General features: G+C 44.5%; 1 protein-coding gene across 2 annotated transcripts in view; it reads left to right on the top strand.

Annotated features, from left to right (window-relative positions):
* LOC127655117 (synaptotagmin-like protein 5) overlaps positions 1-22,952 on the top strand; it is a 62,145-nt gene that overhangs the window by 26,062 nt on the left and 13,131 nt on the right. The window contains exons 2-13 of one of the 2 annotated variants that reach the window (XM_052142748.1): positions 2,394-2,733; positions 3,875-4,084; positions 4,948-5,063; positions 5,763-5,880; positions 6,425-6,527; positions 13,654-13,783; positions 14,513-14,613; positions 15,574-15,651; positions 17,729-17,794; positions 17,952-18,130; positions 18,619-18,721; positions 18,827-18,988. In XM_052142748.1, coding sequence (XP_051998708.1) covers positions 2,609-2,733; positions 3,875-4,084; positions 4,948-5,063; positions 5,763-5,880; positions 6,425-6,527; positions 13,654-13,783; positions 14,513-14,613; positions 15,574-15,651; positions 17,729-17,794; positions 17,952-18,130; positions 18,619-18,721; positions 18,827-18,988 — 1,491 coding nt within the window. In that variant the 5' untranslated portion in view covers positions 2,394-2,608. The remainder of the gene's footprint in view (positions 1-2,393; positions 2,734-3,874; positions 4,085-4,947; positions 5,064-5,762; positions 5,881-6,424; positions 6,528-13,653; positions 13,784-14,512; positions 14,614-15,573; positions 15,652-17,728; positions 17,795-17,951; positions 18,131-18,618; positions 18,722-18,826; positions 18,989-22,952) is intronic. The other variant, XM_052142749.1, reaches the window with a different exon arrangement.

Genomic DNA, 22,952 nt, shown 5'->3' with positions numbered 1-22,952 from the left:
ACCCGCACCCAGACCTCTGGAACCTCCACGTCTGGCCCCTGGATGGGATGCGGAAGATCTAGCCGGTCTACCATCTACCATCGTAGATACAATCAGCCAAGCCAGAGCCCCCTCTACCAGGCATCTTTACGCCCTAAAGTGGCGTCTGTTCGCGGACTGGTGTTCTTCCCGAGCCGAAGACCCGCAGAAGTGCGCAGTTAGGTCAGTGCTCGTGTTTCTTCAGGAGAGGCTGGAGAGGAGGCTGTCCCCCTCCACCCTCAAGGTGTATGTCGCCGCTATCGCGGCCCACCATGACACGGTAGACGGAAAGTCTCTTGGTAAGCACGACTTAATCATCAGTTTCCTAAAAGGTGCCCGGAGGATAGCTCCCTCCCGGCCTAACCTGTTCCCCTCCTGGGATCTCTCGGTCGTCCTTACGGGACCCCAGAGACCCCCCTTCGACCCGCTTGACTCAGTTGGACTCAGGGCCCTCTCTCTCAAGACTGCCCTGCTGATCACGCTCGCTTCCTTCAAGAGGGTCGGGGACCTGCATGCGTTCTCTGTTAGCAACGCTTGCCTGGAGTTCGGTCCGGCAGACACTTTCGTGATCCTAAGACCGTGACCGGGCTATGTGCCCAAGGTTCCTACCACACCCTTCAGAGATCAGGTAGTGAACCTGCAAGCGCTGCCCCGGGAGGAAGCAGATCCAGCCCTTTCACTGCTGTGTCCAGTACGTGCCTTACGTATCTACCTGGACCGCACACAGAGCACTAGACGCTCTGAGCAGCTCTTCGTCTGCTTTGGGGGACAGCAGAAAGGGAATGCTGTCACCAAGCAGAGACTCGCCCGCTGGGTTGTCGACGACGCCATTTCCCTTGCTTATCACATTTAGGCCGTGCCCCCCCCCCTTTTGCGGGTCCGAGCCCACTACACCAGGAGTGTTGCGTCCTCATGGGCACTGGCTAGGGGCACTGCCCTAGCAGACATTTGTAGAGCAGCGGGCTGGGCAACACCTAACACTTTCGCGAGATTCTACAATCTCCGAGTTGGGTCAGTATCGTCCCAGAAACGTCCCGTTTTCTCAGGTACCGAGCCCGTAGAACTCGGTGGAATGCTCACGCTCTGACCGGGTGAATCGCTTGCACCTAGCGCCCTTCCCCCTAACCAGGGGAAACAGTGCGCCTTCATTCCCAGGAGATCTCAGGTTTGGGACACTGGTTGATTCCTCCCTAGCCCTCGTGGGTCGCAGTTCAGCGGAGGAACTCGCCGACCCAAGCCACTGCGTGTACCGCAAGCTACCCTGCACTGGCCTCCTTCGGACTCCCCCTGTGTGTAACGCCACGGTTCTGTCCCCTCTGGCGAGCGGACTCCCGTGCTTCCCTTAGGCAGTCACGGCTGCCTCGGTTGTATGTTCCCCCCTCTATAGGCTGGATCCACCACCGCACCGACTTTTCCACATAGGCCCTAAGTCAGGCCTCTGATGGTTTTGCCACTTAAACTTGCCTCCCCTCTCGGGTAGGCGTGGCCTCCGCAGGGTCTTCTCCGCCCTGAATAAGGGCTAAGACCCCCTTCCCTCAATGCGTGTAAGGGCCCCAGCCTAAGTTGCTCTATGCGAGAAACATAGAGAGAAAAGAGGCCCGGCCAGGCTTGGCCCGTTCCCAGGTTGGCAGCCAGCACCTTGTTCCCCCTTCCGGGGTAACAATAAGGAATCCTGATGGCTTAAATGGGGCATTCGGGAAGGGTACGTGCAGCCTGATACAGTTGGTCGTCCTGCACGTCAGAATACCTGCTCGCTCCTGTATCAGCAGTTCACGTACACGGCTCAGCGCGTGGCGCTTTTATAAGTGGACCCCTAGTGTCGCTTCTCTGACACAACGTGGAGAGAGCGACAGAAGGGGAATGTCTAGGTTACGTATGTAACCTCCGTTCCCCGATGGAGGGAACGAGACGTTGTGTCTCCCCTGCCACGTCGCTGAGCCGAGCCACTTGTGGCCGGACCATTTCCGGCTCCTCATAAAAATCCTGAATGAACTCCCGTATTTGCGCCGCTTAAATACCCGTATGTCCGGGGGCGGGACATGCAAATACTGGTTGCCAACTCTCATTGGCCTTTTTTCATAGTCCAGAGGTGAATATCGGCGCTCAAGAGAGACCCCTAGTGTCGCTTCTCTGACACAACGTCTTGTTCCCTCCATCGGGGAACGGAGGTTACATACGTAACCTAGACGTTTTCGCTGTACATTAAACTTAATTTTAAATAGATTAATATAAAAACAATTACAATTTGTCACAATATGAGCCCTTTAACTTTAATAGGCATAAGTTAGTATTCACCAGTATTACTGCATGCATCAGACCTAAATTATGTGAATTATCATCACTAATCATTGTTTATGCTTTGATTATGCTTGCAGCCTTTCTGCTTGTGAAAAGATTAACAATACACTGACCACAAGATTGGCCACAGTCCCTGAGAGACCAGGCAGTTGACCTTTCTGGGGATATGCAGATGAACAGCCCTTCACTCTGACTGAGGATTCCAGCAGCATCCATGAAGCATTTTTCTGATTGGTCTGTGGCCTATTTTATTTGCTGAATGTTTGTTTGAGCTCTGTGAGTAGTTCTTTAAATGGTCATGGCGAAGAGGGCTGAGTCCATTAATCTGTCCTTCCTCCTGGAGCACGAAAGGCAGATGATCCTCAGTGTCCTCCAGAAAGACGAGAAGCTCCGAAAACGAGAGGAGAAACGCATCAGGTAGCATTCCAATCGTTCACTATTTTCTCCTTTAATGATGTATTGTACATTTTTTGGCACTATTGTATCAAGACAAACACACCAGCAGTTTTAATCAGGATTTGGATATGTATCTGCTTTTTGAGCTAAAGCTATTGGATGAAGATTTGGTGGTTATTTTGCTGACACCTCCAGAGCAATTCAAGCAACAAAACAAGCCATTAGTGAAGAAACATGTAGTGAAATACCTTATTTTACTAATGTTTTTATGTACTACTTAGATAGCCATACTTTTGGGAAATGTTGCGTAGAGATTAACTACTACTCAAGTCAAGTCAATTTTATTTGTATAGCGCTTTTCAAAGCATCTTTACAGAAAATGATGACGTAACAGAAAAAGATGCTGTGATGTCTTAAAGTTCTCATTGTGCCATTAAAATGAATAACGCTATTGAAAATCATGCCTTAAAAATTATTTGTGCTTCTAACAGTCTAGTGCTTTGGGAAACCCAGTAACAAATGATACCTCATATCATTACTTTTCTAAGCAATCGAGCTTATGATTTTCACATGGTGGATGTGAAAACTGGAAAAAAATAAATAAAACAAATCCTATAGATTTAAATTGCAGGAGGTACTCAAGCCATATCTAGGTACCAGAATATCACTGGACGTGGTCTATACCTGGGCCAGTAAGCAACCACATCACAAATCAATGTGCTTAAAATCATTCAGAACATCTTAGCAACTGCTTAATAACGTCCTGGCAACCACCCATAACTGATTAGCATCGTGATTGCAAGTTTTACATGCAGCACAAGAAATTACTCTGTTGATCTGATCCCTAAAAAAAGTAAATACAATTTAGAAATTGTAAATCCAAAATCCAGTTTAACAGAAACAAAAATTTACTTTAAAAGATGAAGGGGTCAAAATATTGTATTAATCAATATGCCACATTCCAACAAAGTGTATTTAGTCAACTGATACAAATCAGTCACATGTGCAAATCAGCAATATCAATTCATTGTTTTACAACAAAATATAATAATACAAATTAAAATAATAATCTTATCACTATTAACATGATCATTATTTATTTATATAAAATGGCTACCAGACTTGTCACTATAGTGCAGATGTTTTGATGTTGTTTCTACAGGAAGTTGAAAAATGATCTTGTGGAGCTAAAGCGAGCCGGGCGGCGTAGTTCGGCAGATCAGCGTGAATGTGCTGTATGTTTACGTGCTCTGGGACTGATCCTGCAGAGGGGAAATGTGTGTACTAACTGTCATCGTCGCATCTGCAACTTCTGCACTGCTACGCCTCCGGGCAGAAACCAGTGCAAATGCACAGTGTGTGCAAAGACTGCGTGAGTCACACACAACATCTATACACACTGGAATGAAATGGGGATAAGATTATTTCATTTATCAATGAAATGAACTTTTACTTTATGGCTTAACAATATTACAGGAATCCCATGGTCATGAAAAACCTGGATATTTTAGAAAATTTAAAATTTGTGATTTCTAGGCCTGGAAATGTCATGGAACTTAATACATTCTTAAAAAGTAATGGACATTTCTATAGTGAGTATAATATAATGTATTTATGCTCTGCTCTAGAAATTGCTCTGTCTGAGTGAGAACCCTGATATTCCCATGGCCCCATGAAATCAAAATCAAAGTTCGGTGGCTGTAAGTCTATGTCTGTTAGCTTTAAGGCCATTAATATGCCAGGGTACTCCTAAAAGTTGACCAAACAAACATATAATATAACATAAACATAATAAAACATATCATTCAAAATTAAAGATCCTTTTCATTTAAATTTACTCCTAAGTGGTTGTATCTTCAATATTTTGGTCCATTTCCCAGTAGAAAATTATGTTGTATAGGGGCACCACACAAAGGAGTGTGCCAAATCAAACCTAAAGGGGGTTGATGGTGAAACTTCAAGAGGGCACCAACATTGATATTACATACACCCACCTAAATGGGTATCTATGCCCCTAGTTGCACATCATGTTTTAATTAAGTATCTTTAAAGGCGTTTAGCTGTTTTAAAAAAGGAAAAGCCCTTCAAAATGTCCTACCCCATCAGCACAGTAAATAAATTGGGTTCATCAATCCATTTCATTGAGTATTTAATAGATAAACAAATTAAGCTGTGATTGTTGCTTCTATAATTGGTGTTTACACCATGTTGTCTGTGTGTGGCTGGCTGTTTTAGGGAGCTGAAAGTAGTTACGGGGGAATGGTTTCTGGAAGAGAGATCCAAAAGGTTTCAACATGCCAGTGTTCCCAGCAGTGATGTAGTTAAACAGTCTATCATCAGCAGTCCTCTCGGTGAGACGTTTTCTTTTTATCTGTAATGTGGATAAAACAGTTTTAATATTACTACAGCAAATAACCCATGATGGAGCAAATTGTCTTTAATTAAAGATAATAATTGGCACAAACACAACAAAATCACTGCATTGTAGCAATGTAGTAAACTACATGGAATCAACATTAAAGCAAATATTACTATAATACATGATGTTTATTAAAGGAATAGTTAACCCAAAAATGAAAATGCTTTACTCACCCTCATGTTATTCCAAACCTGTATGATTTTCTTCTTGTATGGAACACAAAAGGAGCTGTTTAGTTAAATGTTTAGGTTGCTATTTTCCATACAATTAACGCATGACAGGGGCTAAAAAAGTACAGTTCTTTAAGGGTTTATTAATATGCAGATTTTAGTTTTTTCCCCCCACATTTTTCTACATTAATACAGGATTAATACAGGCTTGAGCAAGTAGGTAAAGCTGCAGACTGTAGACCTCCAAATGAGGGTGCAATCTCCAAAAGAGGGCGGTGTCACTCCAGAAACGGGCGTGGTAACTCCAAAATTGGGCGCCACTTCCACTCACGGTTAAAGTTAGGGAAAGGGTTAGTTTAGGGGCTCCCTAAAGTTTTAGCTATATCCTTCTCGGCTTGAGTGCTGATCAAATAGTATCAATTTGATTTCTATCTAATTAATGTCTGTTTTTTTATTTGGAGATGGAGGCTCCACCCACAGAACACCTCCTTCATCAGAGCTGGAGAGATCTGCCACACCCAGGTCTGAGAAAGCAGCCTCGCCTCAATCCCAGAAAAGCACTTGGAAGAATAGAAAAGGGTGAGGGGCGTCATTTTTAATCCATTAAAAATGTGTGTTAGATGGTGACTATGTTTGGATTAGCATATAACTATACTATGCTTATTTGTTCTGTAGTTTAGTATGCAAATATTCAGTATCCATGAAATACCTGGATGGCCTGCTACATTTGCCAATATGTGCAGAATTCAAAAGAACACACTACACTGTATACAGTAGATCCATTGAATGTAATGCATGTTACCATTTCCAGTGTTACTAAGAAACCTGGAATAATATAATCTGCAATTGTTAACATCTCTTTCTCATCATTTGACTGGAGACATTTTTACACAAAACTTGATAAATAATGCTAAATAAATGTTTTTATTTCCTAGACGATAACTGGGTGACACTCCCTGAATTACACATATGATGTAATGACGTTATGTCACAACAATGTATTATACTGTTGATTGTTGCTTAATGCAAACTGTTTACATGCTATTTTACATGTATTTAAAATAGTAAGCATAATTACTGTAGTATTCAATTACTCCTCATTATGACTGTGTCTGTGTATTAGCAAAAGAACAGTCGCTGTGGAATCTTCAGGGTTACCAACAATACCCAATAACATGCGAGCAGAAATGGCCAAAACACTGACCCAAACAGAGGCAAGAAACAGGGTAACACATGATGGCACATTTGCATTCCTATGTACAGACATTTGTTTAAGAAATATTCTGGGTTCAATACAAATTAAGCTCAATCAACAGCATTTGTAGCATAATGCTGACTACCACAAAAAAAAAAAAATTTGACACTAATTTTGTAACACGTTCAAGCTAGGAGATGGAAGGGAGGAGATGGAGAGAAGAGAAGTAGTCACGTAAGGCTCTTTATTCCTCTGCCTTCAACACTCTGTGTGCACTCGTCTCGATGCATTTCTCAGTTTAATCAGATCAGTGTAACATAAACTTCAGTCTTCAGCTTCACAATAACATAAAACACTCAATAAGACATGACAATCACTGGTCAGTTGTACCGTTCTCTCTCGTCTGGCGGTAGCTCAGGTGCAAGCACCCTTACCGCTTTCTCTCTCTCCGGACGGGCGCTTGACCATGCCCACACTGCCACATATCCCTACAGCCCGACTCAGGAGCCATCCTGCCTGGCTACCACTCCACCCCCCCATTTCTGGAAAGGAAGTCGGCGACAGCCATCTGCGCTCCCGGTCTGTGGACCACCTTGAAATTAAAGGGCTGGAGAGCCAGATACCACTGGGTGATCCGCGCCTTGGTATCCTTCATGTGGTGGAGCCATTGGAGTGGGGCGTGATCCGAGCAGAGGGTGAAGGACTGCCCTAGCAGGTAATACTGGAGAGTGAGGACAGGCCACTTGATGGCCAGACACTCCTTTTCCACGGTGCTGTAATTTGTCTCCCTCAAGGAGAGCTTATGGCTGATGTACAGCTCCGGATTGCAAAAGCGCTTTTTAGTGAGATCAGTCAGCGGGCTGGTGACGTCCAAATAATTAGGCACAAATCTCCTGTAATTGCCAGCCAGCTCCAGGAAATGTCTCACCCCCTTTTTTGTCTTGGTTTTTGGGCAAGTTGCAATCGCCGCAGTTTTGTCAATTTGGGGACGTACCTGCTCATGACCCAAGTGGAACCCCAGATACCGTACCTCCACCCGCCCAATCACGCGTTTCTTGGGGTTTGCTGTGAACCCCGCCCATCGCAGCGACCTCAGGACTGCCCTCAGATGCTGCATATGCCACTGCCAATCATTACTGTAAATGATGATGTCATCTAAATAGGGAGCGGCGTAAGCTGTATGCTGTCTGAGAATTCGGTCCATGAGACGCCAAAATGTATCCGGGACCCCAAACAAATTGAACGGAAGCGTCACAAATTGGTGCAATCCAAACGCCATGGAGAAGGCTGTTTATTGCGGGAAAACCCAGTGGAGGCTTGTGGGACCTCTCGTACTGCAAATAAAAGGGGATCGAGCCATTTAACCCAATTTCTAGCATCTGTCTGTCCCTTGTTTTCTGTTTCACTCGTCTCTGTTCACATTCCATGTCACATTTTCCTTGTTGTCCGCCCCGTGTTTCACTGTCTTCGTGTTAAAACTACATTTCCCATGATCCCCAGCACTCATCACTGCCAGCCTTGTGTCATTGTGCTCTCCTGATTGTAGTTTGTCATCATCTTGTATCCAGTGTATATATACCCTGTTTGTTCTCCATTCCCTTGTCTATCGTTGATGTTTGTGGACGCCTGTTTCTGTGCTCCTCCTCATGTTCATCCTGCCTGTTCTGCCTTTGATGTTTTCCGTGCTTGCGTTTTGTTTCCCCATCGCGGGTATTTCCTTAGTTTGTGTTTTGTCCGTTTAGTTTTCACCGTTGTTAATAAAATCACTGCATTTGGATCCAACCCCTTGTCTGCCTCCTCCTCCATCGTAACAGAACGATAGACCACATATGGATCCAGCGGTTCTCCGGGCAAGCTGTCGCCTACTGGAATTGAGGCAAGGAAGCCGCCCGGTGGAGGATCACGTTAGGGACTTCCTGAACCTAGCGTGTGCCACCGACTTCCCTGACTCTTCCCTGGTGGTGTTTTTTAAGGATGGCCTGACCGATTCGCTCAGTGAGCGGTTGCCACCGGCGATGCGCAGCTGGACGCTCTGTGATTTTGTGGTGGAGACGCTGCTGGTATGCGGCTCGCCACTTACTGTGGATGTTGTGGAGGAGGATCCTGCCTCCCCTCCCACAGCGGTGACTCTTCAGTCGTCCCTAGCTCTCCCTGTCACGCCAGTCCCTCCGGTCAGTGAGCAAACCCCCACGCCTGTCGCCGTCAACGATCCAGCAAGGCCAACTTCATCCGCCCGGAGGAGGAAGAGAAGGAAAGCTTCCGCCTCTCAGCCCACACCTGCCACGGTCAGCGAGCCAGAGCCCACGCCTGCCACGGTCAGCGAGCCAGAGCCCACACCTGCCACGGTCAGCGAGCCAGCGCCTGTAGCCTCTACCGTCCCAGAGCCAGCGCCTGTAGCCTCTACCGTCCCAGAGCCAGCGCCTGTAGCCTCTACCGTCCCAGAGCCAGCGCCAGAAGCCTCTACCGTCCCAGAGCCAATGCCTGTAGCCGCTACCGTTCAAGACCCAACGCCTTCCGAGCTATCCAGAGCTCCGCCTCCCGAGCTTTCCAGAACTCTGCCTTCTGAGCCTCCCGAGCTTTCCAGAGCTCCGACTCCCGAGCTTTCTAGAGCTCCACCTCCCGAGCTTTCCAGAGCTCCGCCTTCTGAGCCTCCCGAGCTTTCCAGAGCTCCGCCTCCCGAGCTTTCCAGAGCTCCGCCTCCCGAGCTTTCCAGAGCTCCGCCTCCTGAGCCTTCCAGAGCTCCGCCTCCCGATCTTTCCAGAGCTCTGCCTCCCGAGCTTACCAGAGCTCCGCCTTCCGAGCTTACCAGAGCTCCGCCTCCCGAGCTTCCTAGAGCTCCGCCTTCCAAGCCTATCGAGCTTCTTAGAGCTCCGCCTTACAAGCCTACCGAGCTTCCTAGAGCTCCGCTTTCCAAGCCTACCGAGCTTTCCAGAGCTCTGCCTTCCGAGCTTCCCGAGCCTTCCAGGGCTCCGCCTCTCAAACCTTCCAGGGCTCCGCCCCCCAAGCCTTTCAGAGCTCTGCCCCTCAAGCCTTTCGAGCCTCCCAGGGCTTCGCCTCTCGAGTCTCTCGAGCCTCTCAGGGCTCCGCCTCTCAAGCTTCTCGAACCTTCCAGGGCTCCGCCCCCCAAGCCTCTCGAGCCTATCAGAGCTCTGCCCCTCAAGCCTTTCGAGCCTCCCAGGGCTTCGCCTCTCGAGTCTCTCGAGCCTCTCAGGGCTCCGCCTCTCAAGCTTCTCGAGCCGCCCAGGGCTCCGCCTCTCAAGCCTTTCGAGCCCTCCAGAGCTCTGCCCCTCAAGTCTCTCGAGCCTTCCAAGGCTCTGCCCCCCAAGCCTTTCGAGCCTACTAGGGCTCCGCCCCCCGAGCCTCCAACGGCTCCGCCTCTCGAGCCTCCTATGGCTCTGCTCTCAGAGACTCCAGAGCCTCCTACGGCTCCGTCTCTAGAGCCTCCTATGGCTCCACCTCCCGAGCCTCCTACGGCTCTGCTCCCAGAGACTCCAGAGCCTCCTACGGCTCTGCCTCCAGGGCCTCCTATGGCTCTGCTCCCAGAGACTCCAGGGCCTCCTACAGCTCTGCTCCCAGAGACTCCAGAGCCTCCTACGGCTCCGCCTCTCGAGCCTCCTACGGCTCCATGTCCCGAGCATCCTACGGATCTGCTCCCAGAGACTCCAGAGCCTCCTACGGCTCCACCTCCAGAGCCTCCTACGGCTCTGCTCCGAGAGACTCCAGAGCCTTCTACGGCTCCACCTCCTGAACCTCCCTCGACTCCGCCTCCTGAGCCGTCCTCGGCTCCGCCTCCCGAACCTCCCTTGGCTTCGCCTCCCGAGCCTCCCTCGGCTCCGCCTCAGAGGTCCTCCTTGGCTCCGCCTCACGCGGCTTCGCCGACTTCCCAGTGGCCACTCGTCCTCCCAGGCCACCTGAACCGGTCCTTGCCCCTCGGCCATCTCCTAGGCCACCAAAGCCGGCCTCTGTCCTGTGGCCTCCTCCCAGGCCTCCTGACCCGGTCCCTGTCCTGTGGCCTCCTCCCAGGCCTTCTGACCCTGTTCCCGTCCTGTGGCCTCGTCCCAGACCTCCTGACCCAGTCCCTGTCCTGTGGGCTCTTCCCAGGCCCCCTGACCCAGTCCCTGTCCTGTGGCCTCCTCCCAGACCTCCTGACCCAGTCCCAGTCCTGTGGCCTCCTCCCAGGCCCCCGGACCCAGTCCCTGTCCTGTGGCCTCCTCCCAGGCCTCCTGACCCTGTTTCCATCCTGTGGCCTCCCCCCAGGCCTCCTGACCCGGTCCCTGTCCTGTGGCCTCTTCCCAGGCCCCCTGACCCAGTCCCTGTCCAGTGGCCTTCTCCCAGGTTCCCCAAACCTGTCATTGTCCGGGGGCCAGCTCCCAGACCACCTGAACCTGTCCTTGCCCTTTGTGCCCCTCAGGTCTTCCTGCCTGCCCTCTGTGCCCCCTTGGACTTCCTGCCTGCCCTTTGTGCCCCCCTGGACTTCCTGCCTGCCCTCTGTGCCCCATTGGACTTCCTATGTGCCCCACGTTGCCCCCTTGGACTGCCTGTCTGTTCTCTGTGCTCCCTTGGATTGCCTGTCTTGCGTCCCTTTGGTCTGTCTAATTGTCCTTTGTATCTCGTTGGTCTGTCTCTGTGTCCCTTGTGCCCCCCTTCATCTGTCTGGTTTCCCCCCGGGTCTACCCCCTCACTCCTTGGTAATTTTTTCTTGTTGTCATTTTTTTTGGGTCTTTTCCCCTCTAGGACCGTCTGTAATCCAGTCCTTTTGAGGGGGGCCTATGTTATGATCCCTTTCTGTCTGTCCCGTGTTTTCTGTTTCACCCGTCTCTGTTCACATTCCATGTCACATTTTCCTTGTTGTCCGCCCCGTGTTTCACTGTCTTCGTGTTAAAACTACATTTCCCATGATCCCAGCACTCATCACTGCCAGCCTTGAGTCATTGTGCTCACCTGATTGTAGTTTGTCATCATCTTGTATCCAGTGTATATATACCCTGTTTGTTCTCCATTCCCTTGTCTATCGTTGATGTTTGTGGACGCCTGTCTCCGTGCTCCTCCTCATGTTCATCCTGCCTGTTCTGCCTTTGATGTTTTCCGTGCTTGCGTTTTGTTTCCCCATTACGGGTATTTCCTTTGTTTGTGTTTTGTCCGTTTAGTTTTCACCGTTGTTAATAAAATCACTGCATTTGGATCCAACTCCTTGTCTGCCTCCTCCTGCATCGTAACAGCATCCTTGTGCACGAACTTACGAATCATATTCTTAAGGGTTTTATTAAATCGCTCCACCAGGCCATCTGTTTGTGGATGGTAAACGCTGGTGCGAATTAACTTAATACCCAATAATTTTTAAAGCTCACATAATGTCCGTGACATAAAAATTTTTGCCCGGAGATTATTTTGAAGAGTGCCTCCGCAACACTATGTGCTGAGATGTTGCACATCTCGGCACTGCTTCCGGATATCGCATCCAAAGTGATGTCCATGTGTTCCACTCTAATTGCCCAAATATGTCCATACCAATTCTTTCAAAGGGGACCTCGATTAGAGGAAGGGGGCACAAAGGTGCTTTTGGGGTGGCTGGTGGATTCATCAGCTGACATTCACGGTATGCTGCACACCAACATCGCCGCCAGGCCAATAAAAACGGCTATTAAGTGGTTCATTGTTTTCCTTTCTCTTAGGTGTCCTGCCATCGGTTTATTGTGAGCTGCATGTAACACCATTTCCCGGCAGCTCATTGGTATTAAAATCTGGGTTGTATCTTCTTTTGTTTGAGCATCCTGCGTCACTCTATATAACCGCTCGTTTATTATCATAAAATAGTGTTATGAAAGTGCGACACTCGGCCGGAGTTGTTGACCATCAATCACTCTCACTTGGTCGAAGGCGTGCTTAAGGGATTCATCTCTTGACTGCTCCAAATGGAAATCCCCTGAGGATGGGAGGGGCCACAGCCTCTCCCCCCCTCACGTCATCTTGAAGACGGCCCCTGCTCCGTCTCCCTGCCAGAGCATCGCACAAATCACATCTCATCACTTTTTCATGCATGGGTGAGGCGGGAACTAACCGCAGCCTCTACTCAGCAGGGTCACCATAGGGTATTTGTGAATATCCCCATGCACAAAATTCACCCTCACCGTTTTAGCTGTGCCAAATGTCTTGTTTTGAATCAAGCGTTGGTGGACCGTGGTTTGATTACAACCTGTGTCCACCAATGCTTGGGGTGACCCCCTTGATCCTTACCGATATCTGGTACGCTTAGACCCGGTCGGGGGCAGCCTGTGGGATGTCGGGGATCCGGACCACTGTCCCAGCTCCATCACAGGGTATTGATCCCGAAGTGCCCTGGATCCCTGCAACCCCAGCAGGCTGGCCCAGATGCCGTGCCCGCACCTGTGTTTGTGGATGGGCTCTGGGGAGAGAGCAGAGTGGACACACAGGGGGAGGGGGGAGAGAGAGAGCGAGGAGGGCTCTTCCACCCTAGGGTACCCCACCATATGGTCCTCCGCGAGTTGGACAGCTTCCTCCAGCGACGCCGGGCGGTGGCACTGGACCCATTCCGCCGTTCCTTTTGGCAGACGAAGTATTAGCTGCTCTAGTACCACCTGGTCGAGCACTCCCATGCCACACACTCCTTTTCTTAAAAGAAAAGGCAAAAATCAAGGTTACAGTAAGGCACTTTGGAGGGATTAAAGGCAGAAATGTGAAGCTTATAATTTTATAAAAGCAATTACATTAATTAATCTCTTTATGTATTATTTGAGTTGTAAATTGTAAATTTTACGGGTTACAGGGCCATTTTGTCGTCATAGCAACAAAGTTGTAAAGTTGGATTTAACTTTACACAGAAAAGGTTATTGAGTGATTTTTTTCACAGTAAAATCATGTTATCATGCGTAATGTTTACGTCTTGTGGGTGTACTTTTGATTTAGTGAGCATTTTAATGTTTACGGATTGGTCCCCATTCAAGTTCATTGTAAGCACCTCACTGTAACCCAGATTAGCTTTTTTCAAAGAAAAGGAGGGTCGAGTCGAAATAGATTTTTGTGATAATCAACATTATGCCACAAAAGCTGTCGATGGAGCTTAACTTGCAATGAAACTGGAATATTCCTTTAAGCATGGCAAGAAAGAAGTTTAATTCTGTCTGTATGTGTTTGTTCAGCCGGATGGGGCAGAGAGTGTGTCTAGTATACAAAGTAATGACAGCGCTCCTGAGAAGATAGCTGATGGGCAGAGACAAACAGATTATAGCACACCCTCCATTGCCATATCCAGAGCCTCCCTCTCATCAGGTATCACCATGGCAACAACATGACATACTGTATATACTAATGCTGTAAATAACACCAGTGAAAATAATTGCTTGCAAAATTGTCCACCCATAGGAAAGAAAAAAAATTGTTTTTTTCAATTGTTTGTCTTTGTAGAACAAATGAAGTCACTCGCTCAAGTCTCCTGATTTTTTTTTTCTGTAAAAAGACCCTTGTTATCTCACGCATGTCTTTTCTAGAGTTACTAAAGAGATCTGAGCAATACCATAAACTGTACTCAGATTTTCCAAGATATCAAAGTCTGCAATAAAAATTCTGAGATTTCAGAATTAACTCAAACATTTCAAATAAATTTCTTCCCAGACATAATTATCTGATCAATGCGATCCACATTCATTTTCAATTTCAATATTCTGTGGCAACAAATGCCACATATATGTGTAGTTTTTGTTTTCCCAACAACATTTAGGAGAAACATGGTTGATACTCAATTATGTCTCCTGAGCTCTGAAACAGCATCCTTAGAGCAATGATATTTTCCACTGGTCATATATTAATATGTAATGTTTTATATATTAATCATATGTCTTTAGAAGAAAAACACAAGACAACAAGATATATATATATAAATATATAAATATATAAATATATAAATTAGTTGAAACATTGAGGTAGAGGTAGGTTAAGAACATCTCTATCTCTCTCTCTCTCTCTCTCTCTCTCTCTGTGTCTATTTCTCTCCAATCACAGACCGAAGTCGCTCAGAGGTTGACCTCAGTAATGCCGTGGAGGGTATTATTGAAGACCCGTTGATTAGCCGGTGCCACTCAGTTCCAGGACTGAATGATGAGGTAGATTTCAGTTATAATCTATCAAACCATTTCTCGCCCACAATCTTGCTCACATAATTTTTTCCTGTGTACAGGATATCATATTGATTTTTTTGGTCTTGGGTTGAAATATAAGAGCAGCCTTCTGTAATGTGATTTCCTGATAGTAGACCACTGTGATGTGATTGCATAAATCTTAACCCTTTAATGCAAGAGTTGTTAAATAATAAAGAATGTTACGTTACCTTTTACTTTAAAACAAGCAGGTTTATTAAATATTCTAGAGGTATTTGTTGCATTTTAAATAATAAAACCAATGACATATAGAGGGCAATTAAATAATATTATTGGTAAGGGTCAAATGTACACACTTTGAATAGTTCAAATGCTTTAAGAAGATCTGTGCACTGTAGTGGACACAATGCAAAAAGAAACCAGTATTATTGCAACACGATCTCGTGGGACATCTGTGTGTTAGTTCTAAATTGTATTATTACAAAATGTGAAGAATTCCAGACAAGCAACACTCTACACTGCAGCAAATGTACATGCCTTGGAAATCGCCTGCGCTGTGCCTTTGATGTCACATCCTCTTTGATTTCTGGCTAGCGAAATACAACATTTGCAAAGTATTAATTGAAAGAACATTGTTTTGGTTTTAGTACTGTTAGGGTGAGGTTTAGGGTCAGGGTTAAGGTTAAGGTTAGAAATAGATTTATGTAATTACTACTCAATGTTTCACTGCATAATGATTGCTCATGTCTTGTGCTCATGTCATGTCATGACAGTGCATAACGCAAAGGTGCGCATAAGTTCCAGCTTTGGCCACTGGGGACAGTTCGGAAATTTGGAAAGCAGAGACTGAATTTAGCAGACAAAACATTCGACCTGCTGATCGTTGCCGATTTCCCCAAAAATGTGTCTGGTTATTGTTCGAGTTTTATTAGTGAGATATTCGCTGAATTAGTGCTTGTGTTGTAGGACTCGGATGAGGACACTGATGCTTTGTTATCAGCCCAATACAAAACCAACCGCAGCGTCTGCAGTGCGCAATCAATGGTAAAATGAATTTACACACACACAAAAACAAAATAACACACTAGAATCAAAGGCAAAGTTCCATGATATGTTTTTCTGCAATGTATGTTTGCTAGTCCTGTACAAATGTCTGATAGGATCAGGCTGTTTATTGTGTGTGTTGCATGTGTGCACTGTACAGTACTGTACAGGCTTATATTTGTGTGCCTTATGGGTATTAACGTTTCCTTCTCGCAAAATCTCCAATTACATGAGCTCACTTAATTTGTTGACTCACCTGTCAGACCCACACATCCAGTTATATTGCACGCTCTCACACACAATTTAGCACAAGATCAAGCATACATTACCAAGCGAAAGTGCATCGTAGTTATATTTTTCCTGTTGTTGCCCACACATACAGACACTGGTGGTGCATTAAGACACAACAAAAAAGATAATTGAGCTGAACAAGAAGACAAGTGCCCTCTTTTAAAACAGCTGACATAACTCGAAGCTCACACACAGTTTCTAAGAGCTAGATGAGTCATTATGTCACACTGGCAGATGTGAAGAGTGTAAGAAAAGGGATTGAAAGATAAAGGAAACTACACTGCAAAAAGAAAGTTCTTATTCAATTGTTTAGTCTTGTTTTCCAGGAAAAAATATCTAAAGATCCTTAAAACAAGATACATTTATATGACAAGCAACATCAAATAAGATATTAAGTCTACTTTCTGTTTGCTTAAACAAGAACAAAAATCTGCCATTGAGATGTTTTAAGCATAAAAATCACAATATTTTGTTACATTTCTCAGAAAACAAGACTTAAAGAGATAGTTCATCCAAAAATCCTAAAAAAGTCAAAAGCATCTAGGATGAGTGTGAGTAATTGATGAGAGAATATACATTTTTGTGTCTGTAACAAGGTAATGTGGGCAAAATTTGTTTCATGAAACAAAAAGACATAAAACACAAACACACATGGCAAGCTGTGTGTGGCTCTCTCTCTCTCTCTCTCTCCTGAACTGCCGCATCCGACTCTGCCTATCACTCTACTCAGTGTATTAGACCGATTGGAGGATTCACGGCCCGGCCCTGCCCTCCTCCTCACAGTGTCCCTTAAATATCTTATGTCAATTTGCAAAGTTAATGTATCTTGTTTTAAGTATGTTTAAATATTTTTACTGGAAAATTAAGAAAATTATTTGCAGTGAATCATAGACATGCTTTCAATGAAAGCAAAGAAAAGTCACACTGTCACAGAAAGAGGGAAAAGTTCACCCAAAAATGAAAATTCTGTCATAGTCTACTCACTATCATGTTGATTTAAACCTTTATGACTTTCTTTCTCCGTGGAATACAAAAGGAGATGTTCTGAAGAATTTTCACACTGCTCTTTTCCAAACAATGAAAGTGAATAGTTACTGGGTCTGTCATGCTCCCAAAAGAAATTTCATATGACTCTGCGTGCACTATATTCCAAGTCTTCAGAAATATAATATAATAATACAACAGCTTTGTGTGTGGAACAGACCAAAAAAAAAACATTCAAATAGGAATAGTATTTAATGTGAAAGACTCATCTCATAGCCTCACGTGACAACAAGTTTAAATATGCGCATGCAGGAATGAGATATGAGAGCTTCGGCAAAACAACTTAAATTTTAGCCTGTTCCTCATGTGAAGCTTTTGGATGGCTCCAGATGACTTGGAATATAGTCGTATGGACTATTTTTATTTATGGTACTTTTTTTTTTTTGCCATTTGTGAAGCTCTTCAGCCTCATTCACTTCTGTTGTATGGAAAAGAGCAGTGTGAAAATTATGCCAAACCTCTCCTTTTGTGTTCCACTAAAGACAGAAAGTCATACAGATTTGAAAGAACAAAAGGGTGACTAAATAATTTTTGGATGAACTATTGTTTTAAACAAATATACATAATCAAAAGTGAAAAAGCTCCTTTTTGGCCTCAGCAATCTCTATTATTTCACACAATCCAAGTTTTTCTTGTTCTTTTCTTTTCTTCTCTGCTCTGTTTTTTCAACTGCCTTTCCAGCTATGTCTTCGTGCTATCAATCTTCTCTCCTCTCTTCTTTCTCCTGTCTTCTTTATTCTAGTCTTCCACACCTGCCTCAGAAAGAAAGTGGGGATTCCTTAATGTCCCTGACTCAGATGCTGATACTGTGAGTGCTCTGTATCTGTCTGTCTGTCTAACTGTCCCTCTTTTTGCTTCTACTCATCTTCTGTACCACTGAAGAGACTCATAGAGGCATTCATACGTAGACTCAAACACAAGCGTAAAAGATGTACAGGCTAACACTCTCCCTGTGTGCTCTTCAGACCAGCATCAACAGTATGATGAGTGTGTACAGTGAGACAGGGGACTATGGCAGCGTGCGGGTTTCCGGGGAGATCCTGCTCAACATTTCCTACAGCTATAAAACAGGGGCACTCAACGTGCTAGTCCGTGAGTGCCGCTGCCTAGCAACCGGGGATGAGAGGAGACAGCGCACAGATTCGTAAGACCACACACCACACACATATATACAATACATCCACTCTACTAAACACTTCACTTGGAGCCCTGGCAGAGCATTAGATGCTTAGATGTATAACTATTAGTGCAAATTAAAATAATTAATTGTAATTAATATATATATATATATTTTTTTATTTAAAGGAATAAATAACCCAAAATTCGAATTCTGTCAACCTTAATTCATCCTCATGCTGTTTTCAAACCTGTATGACTTTATTTCTTTCTTGGAACACACAAAGAGATTTTGTGTCCTTTTGTGAGAATTGCTGCTGAGAATTTAAATGTTGCTTTTTCCATACAATGAAAATTAGAGCTTGTCAGCTACCTGGACATTTCCAGAATTCTGTTTTTGTTTGGGTGAACTATTCCTTTAACGCAATTAATGTCATATTTTGAATTCAGCTTGCTTATTTTGACAGCTCTTATAATAATCCTAAGTTTTGTGTACATAAATTATGTGTTTTGCAGCTATGTTAAAACATATCTCCTGCCAGACAAGTCCCGTCAAAGCAAGAGGAAAACCAGTATAAAAAACAACACTGCTAACCCAGTGTTTAATGAAAAGCTGAGGGTAAGAGGAGGCATCTCTCTGCATAACTAGCTTTTGTATCAGGATGAATCTGCAAATTAGGTATTGATTCAGAAGGCACTCATTTGTCTCTCTGTTTTTGTGCAGTATGTGGTCAGTCACTCTCAGCTGGAGACACGCACACTGCAGGTGTCTGTGTGGCATCATGATCGCTTTGGACACAACAACTTCCTGGGGGAGACAGAGCTGACCTTTGACTCCTGGGAGTTTGACACTCAGATAGAGGAGTGGTTCGCCCTGCAGCCCAGGGTGAGCTGAACACATAGGCATACAATTGAAATACTTTATTTCGATACTACAGATTGGATGGTTTAGTGAGGTTCTCGGATTGGCCCCGCTGCGGCTCCTCGCATGCCTTGGCGGAGTGCCGAGAAGACGAACAAACTTGACTATCTTGAGGAAGTAATAGTCTTAACACTCTGTGCTTACTCTGAATGGTGCTAGATACAAAAAACATCCAGTGAGCGGCAGTTCTGCGGACAGAAACGCCTTGTTGATGAGAGAGGTCAACGGAGAATTGCCAGACTGGCTCAAGCTGACAGTAAGGCAGTAACTCATGTAACCATTCTGTACAATTCTGCCGTGCAAAGGCAAAAGTCCGTAAATTCATTTTTGGTCAAAAATGAGTTATTTATATTTTTGAGACTTTGAAGACCTCCTTTATCATGTAGATAAGTATCTTGAGTCAATTTGCCCAGGAGAAACCAAGGCAGAACTCCATAACTCCAATAACCGCTTTAAACGTTGTTTTGGAACTCCCAAATCGAGTTAGGGCACTCTGCCTTTGTTTAGCCGTGCGTCAAAGTGAAGTTACTGTGCCGGCAGGGAGTTACGGTACCCTGCCTTTGTTTTTACATTAAAGTTTACCACGTTTAAATTATGGTGTAGCCTGTGTATTGTCATACATTTGTCATTGAAGCAATCTGACACACACGATACCTGAATAAAAATGTAGTAAACAAATATTGTTGAGTGTTTTTACTAACCCCCTGGAGTTGCATCCTGCAGGATTTCATAACAGCGGAAACTTAAAATACTCCATCATTAGAAACTATAAAGGGTCTACTTTTATTTGTGTACACTCACAATAACAACAAAACCTTGTGCTTTTGTAAAATATAGAAAATAAACAGGGTGCGCTTTCAGCCGTATCTGTATCCGTGAGTATATTTCTGAACCATGTAGGGTATCTAGGTTCAGGTTTGGGGAATGTACAATTAATTTTAATGATCGTAATCAATGATTAATCATACGGTTTGAACTAGATGACAATACATACTAAATCGCCCCAAAAAGGGCTTATATAGTCCAAGAGTCTGCTTCAGATATATATATATATATATATATATATATATATATATATATATATATATATATATATATATATATATATAATTAAACACTACGAATTATATTTAATTAGGAATATACGTCATATGCAGACAGGCTATATTAATTTTCAGAACACCTTAATGGAATTGACCCGTATCGAGACCGACCAGTTCGTCCGCCGAACCACTTTGCTCGATGCTCTTGATCAATTCTCCAGGTTTATTCTTAGTATAAGCTTACTTAATCAAAGCACGTTAACTTACTTTGATAATATCATCTCGTAGCTTTAGATCGCACATTAAAGAGGCTTTGTTTTATGACCAACAAACACAGACAATCAAGCATATAATTGGGTTTAATACAAGGAACTAGGATATATCACTACACTTAACAAACAAACATTTAACATAGAACAAACATAAAATAAACAAAGTAAAAACAGTAAGGAAAATAAAAGAGATTACAGGGTTCAAACTTGTTACAACAGTTAAACCTTAAGAGCCAGCAAGGGAATTACACACTTTAACGCATTTGAATTTAGATGGAATAATACTTGCAAAATGGACCTTTGTGTCACTGAACAAGACTGCGTGTGTGCGTGAATGTCCTCGTTGCGTCCGTGAGCTGGAGGGTTTCTCTTGGTGTTTCCCGAGCGTGGATCGCTTGCGGGAAGTTCAAAGCATCTTAGGAGTGGCTGTTGTTGTTGCTGAGAGAGAGAGTGTTCAGGGGAGTCCGAGGGAGGGGAGAGAGCCGGGTGAGGGAGCAGGACGGAAGTGGAGAGTTGAAGTGGGAGCAGCAAAAGAGAGAGAGTCAATGCCGAAGCCTGACTTTTAAGGCAGGGAGGTCACACCTCCTTTGGGAGAAATGGCCCAATGAGGCTCCTTTGTTTTGGGCGCGAGATGGTTTCTTTGTCCTGCCAAGGCTCTTCAATTGCATAATTTACGACCGGGTCAGGATTTTGGGTTGAATCACTCAAAAGACAGTAAAACATAGCAGAATACCCTTTAATGTAACCTTATATTTATATTCAGCTAGGACAAGTCGTAAGGTTTAATTTGATACCAAGAAACTTGTATTTGGTACACTTAAAAGTGAATATATATTTTAAGACCCTTTATATAAGGCCTCAGAGTTTAACTAAACAACTAAACAATCTTAACTAGTTTGATATAACAGAAATACACAAGCATACTGGGATAAACATATTTCCTTCAAAATAAGCCCTTCTGGGTTTTAAATGAAAGACACACACATTTTTACCAACTTCTCACATTCTTTTCTCACATGGTAAGTCACGCGGATGTCTGGAGTGTCTCTCTGTCAATAGTGCATTCTACTCCCCAGACTAGCTGGCGCTATTTCAGTGATTTAGATACGGTTTAACAGTGTGTTCATTGTATTCAGAATCAATGAGTCCATGATTCTCCTTCATTCTCTACAACCATGTCACAAAAAACTGAAACTCCGCGAATACTTATCACACAAAAATGAAACATATGTCTAAAGAAAGCTTAAAATGTGTACTTTTAAATAAAACAATAACAATTTTAAACAAATATTCTCCTGCAATGTAATCTGTATGAAACAAAGCGATGTACAGTTTCTCCAGGCTCAGATTATTATCCCTAATGTGATCGCACCCACATGCAGAGGGCGCTATTCATATGGTAATGTGCTGAGGCGATCAATGCAAATGGTAAACGCCCCTAAGGCAAGTTATATTGTATAAGTAAGTATGTACAGGTGCTGTTCATATCAAAAAGTTGATTTATTTCAGTAATTCCATTCAAAAAGTGAAACTTGGATAATGTATACATTCATTCCACACAGACTGATATATTTCAAGTGTTCATTCCTTTTAATTTTGATGATTATAACTGACAACTAATGAAAAACCCCAAAATCAGTATCTCAGAAAATTAGAATATTGTGAAAAGGTTCAATATTGAAGACACTGGGTGCCACACTCTAATCAGCTAATTAACTCAAAATACCTGCAAAGGCCTTTAAATGGTCTCTCAGTCTAGTTGTGTAGGCTACACAATCATGGGGAAGACAGCTGTCCAAAAGATGACCATTGACACCTTGCACAAGGAGGGCAAGACACAAAAGGTCATTGCTAAAGAGGCTGGCGGTTCACAGAGCTCTGTGTCCAAGCACATTAATAGAGAGGCGAAGGGAAGGAAAAGATGTGGTAGAAAAAATGTACAAGCAATAGGGATAACCGCACCCTGGAGAGGATTGTGAAACAAAACCCATTCAAAAATGTGGGGGAGATTCACAAAGAGTGGACTGCAGCTGGAGTCAGTGCTTCAAGAACCACCATGCACAGACGTATGCAAGACATGGGTTTCAGCTGTCGCATTCCTTGTGTCAAGCCACTCTTGAACAAGACACCGCGTAAGAAGCGTCTCGCCTGGGCTAAAGACAAAAAGGACTGGACTGGAAGTGTCCAAAGTTATGTTCTCTGATGAAAGTACATTTTGCATTTCTTTTGGAAATCAAGGTCCCAGAGTCTGGAGGAAGAGAGGAGAGGCACAGAATCCACATTGCTTGAAGTCCAGTGTAAAGTTTCCACAGTCAGTGATGGTTTGGGGAGCCATGTCATCTGCTGGTGTTGGTCCACTGTGTTTTCTGAGGTCCAAGGTCAACGCAGCTGTCTACCAGGAAGTTTTAGAGCACTTCATGCTTCCTGCTGCTGACCAACTTTATGGAGATGCAGATTTCATTTTCCAACAGGACTTGGCACCTGCACACAGTGCCAAAGCTACCAATACCTGGTTTAAGGACAATGGTATCCCTGTTCTTAATTGGCCAGCAAACTTGCCTGACCTTAACCCAATAGAAAATCTATGGGGTATTGTGAAGAGGAAGATGTGAT

Source organism: Xyrauchen texanus, chromosome 14, assembly GCF_025860055.1.
Source record: "Xyrauchen texanus isolate HMW12.3.18 chromosome 14, RBS_HiC_50CHRs, whole genome shotgun sequence".
NCBI lineage: Eukaryota > Metazoa > Chordata > Actinopteri > Cypriniformes > Catostomidae > Xyrauchen > Xyrauchen texanus.
Note: the sequence above shows the minus strand (reverse complement) of the source record. Positions and strands in the feature narration are given on the sequence as shown.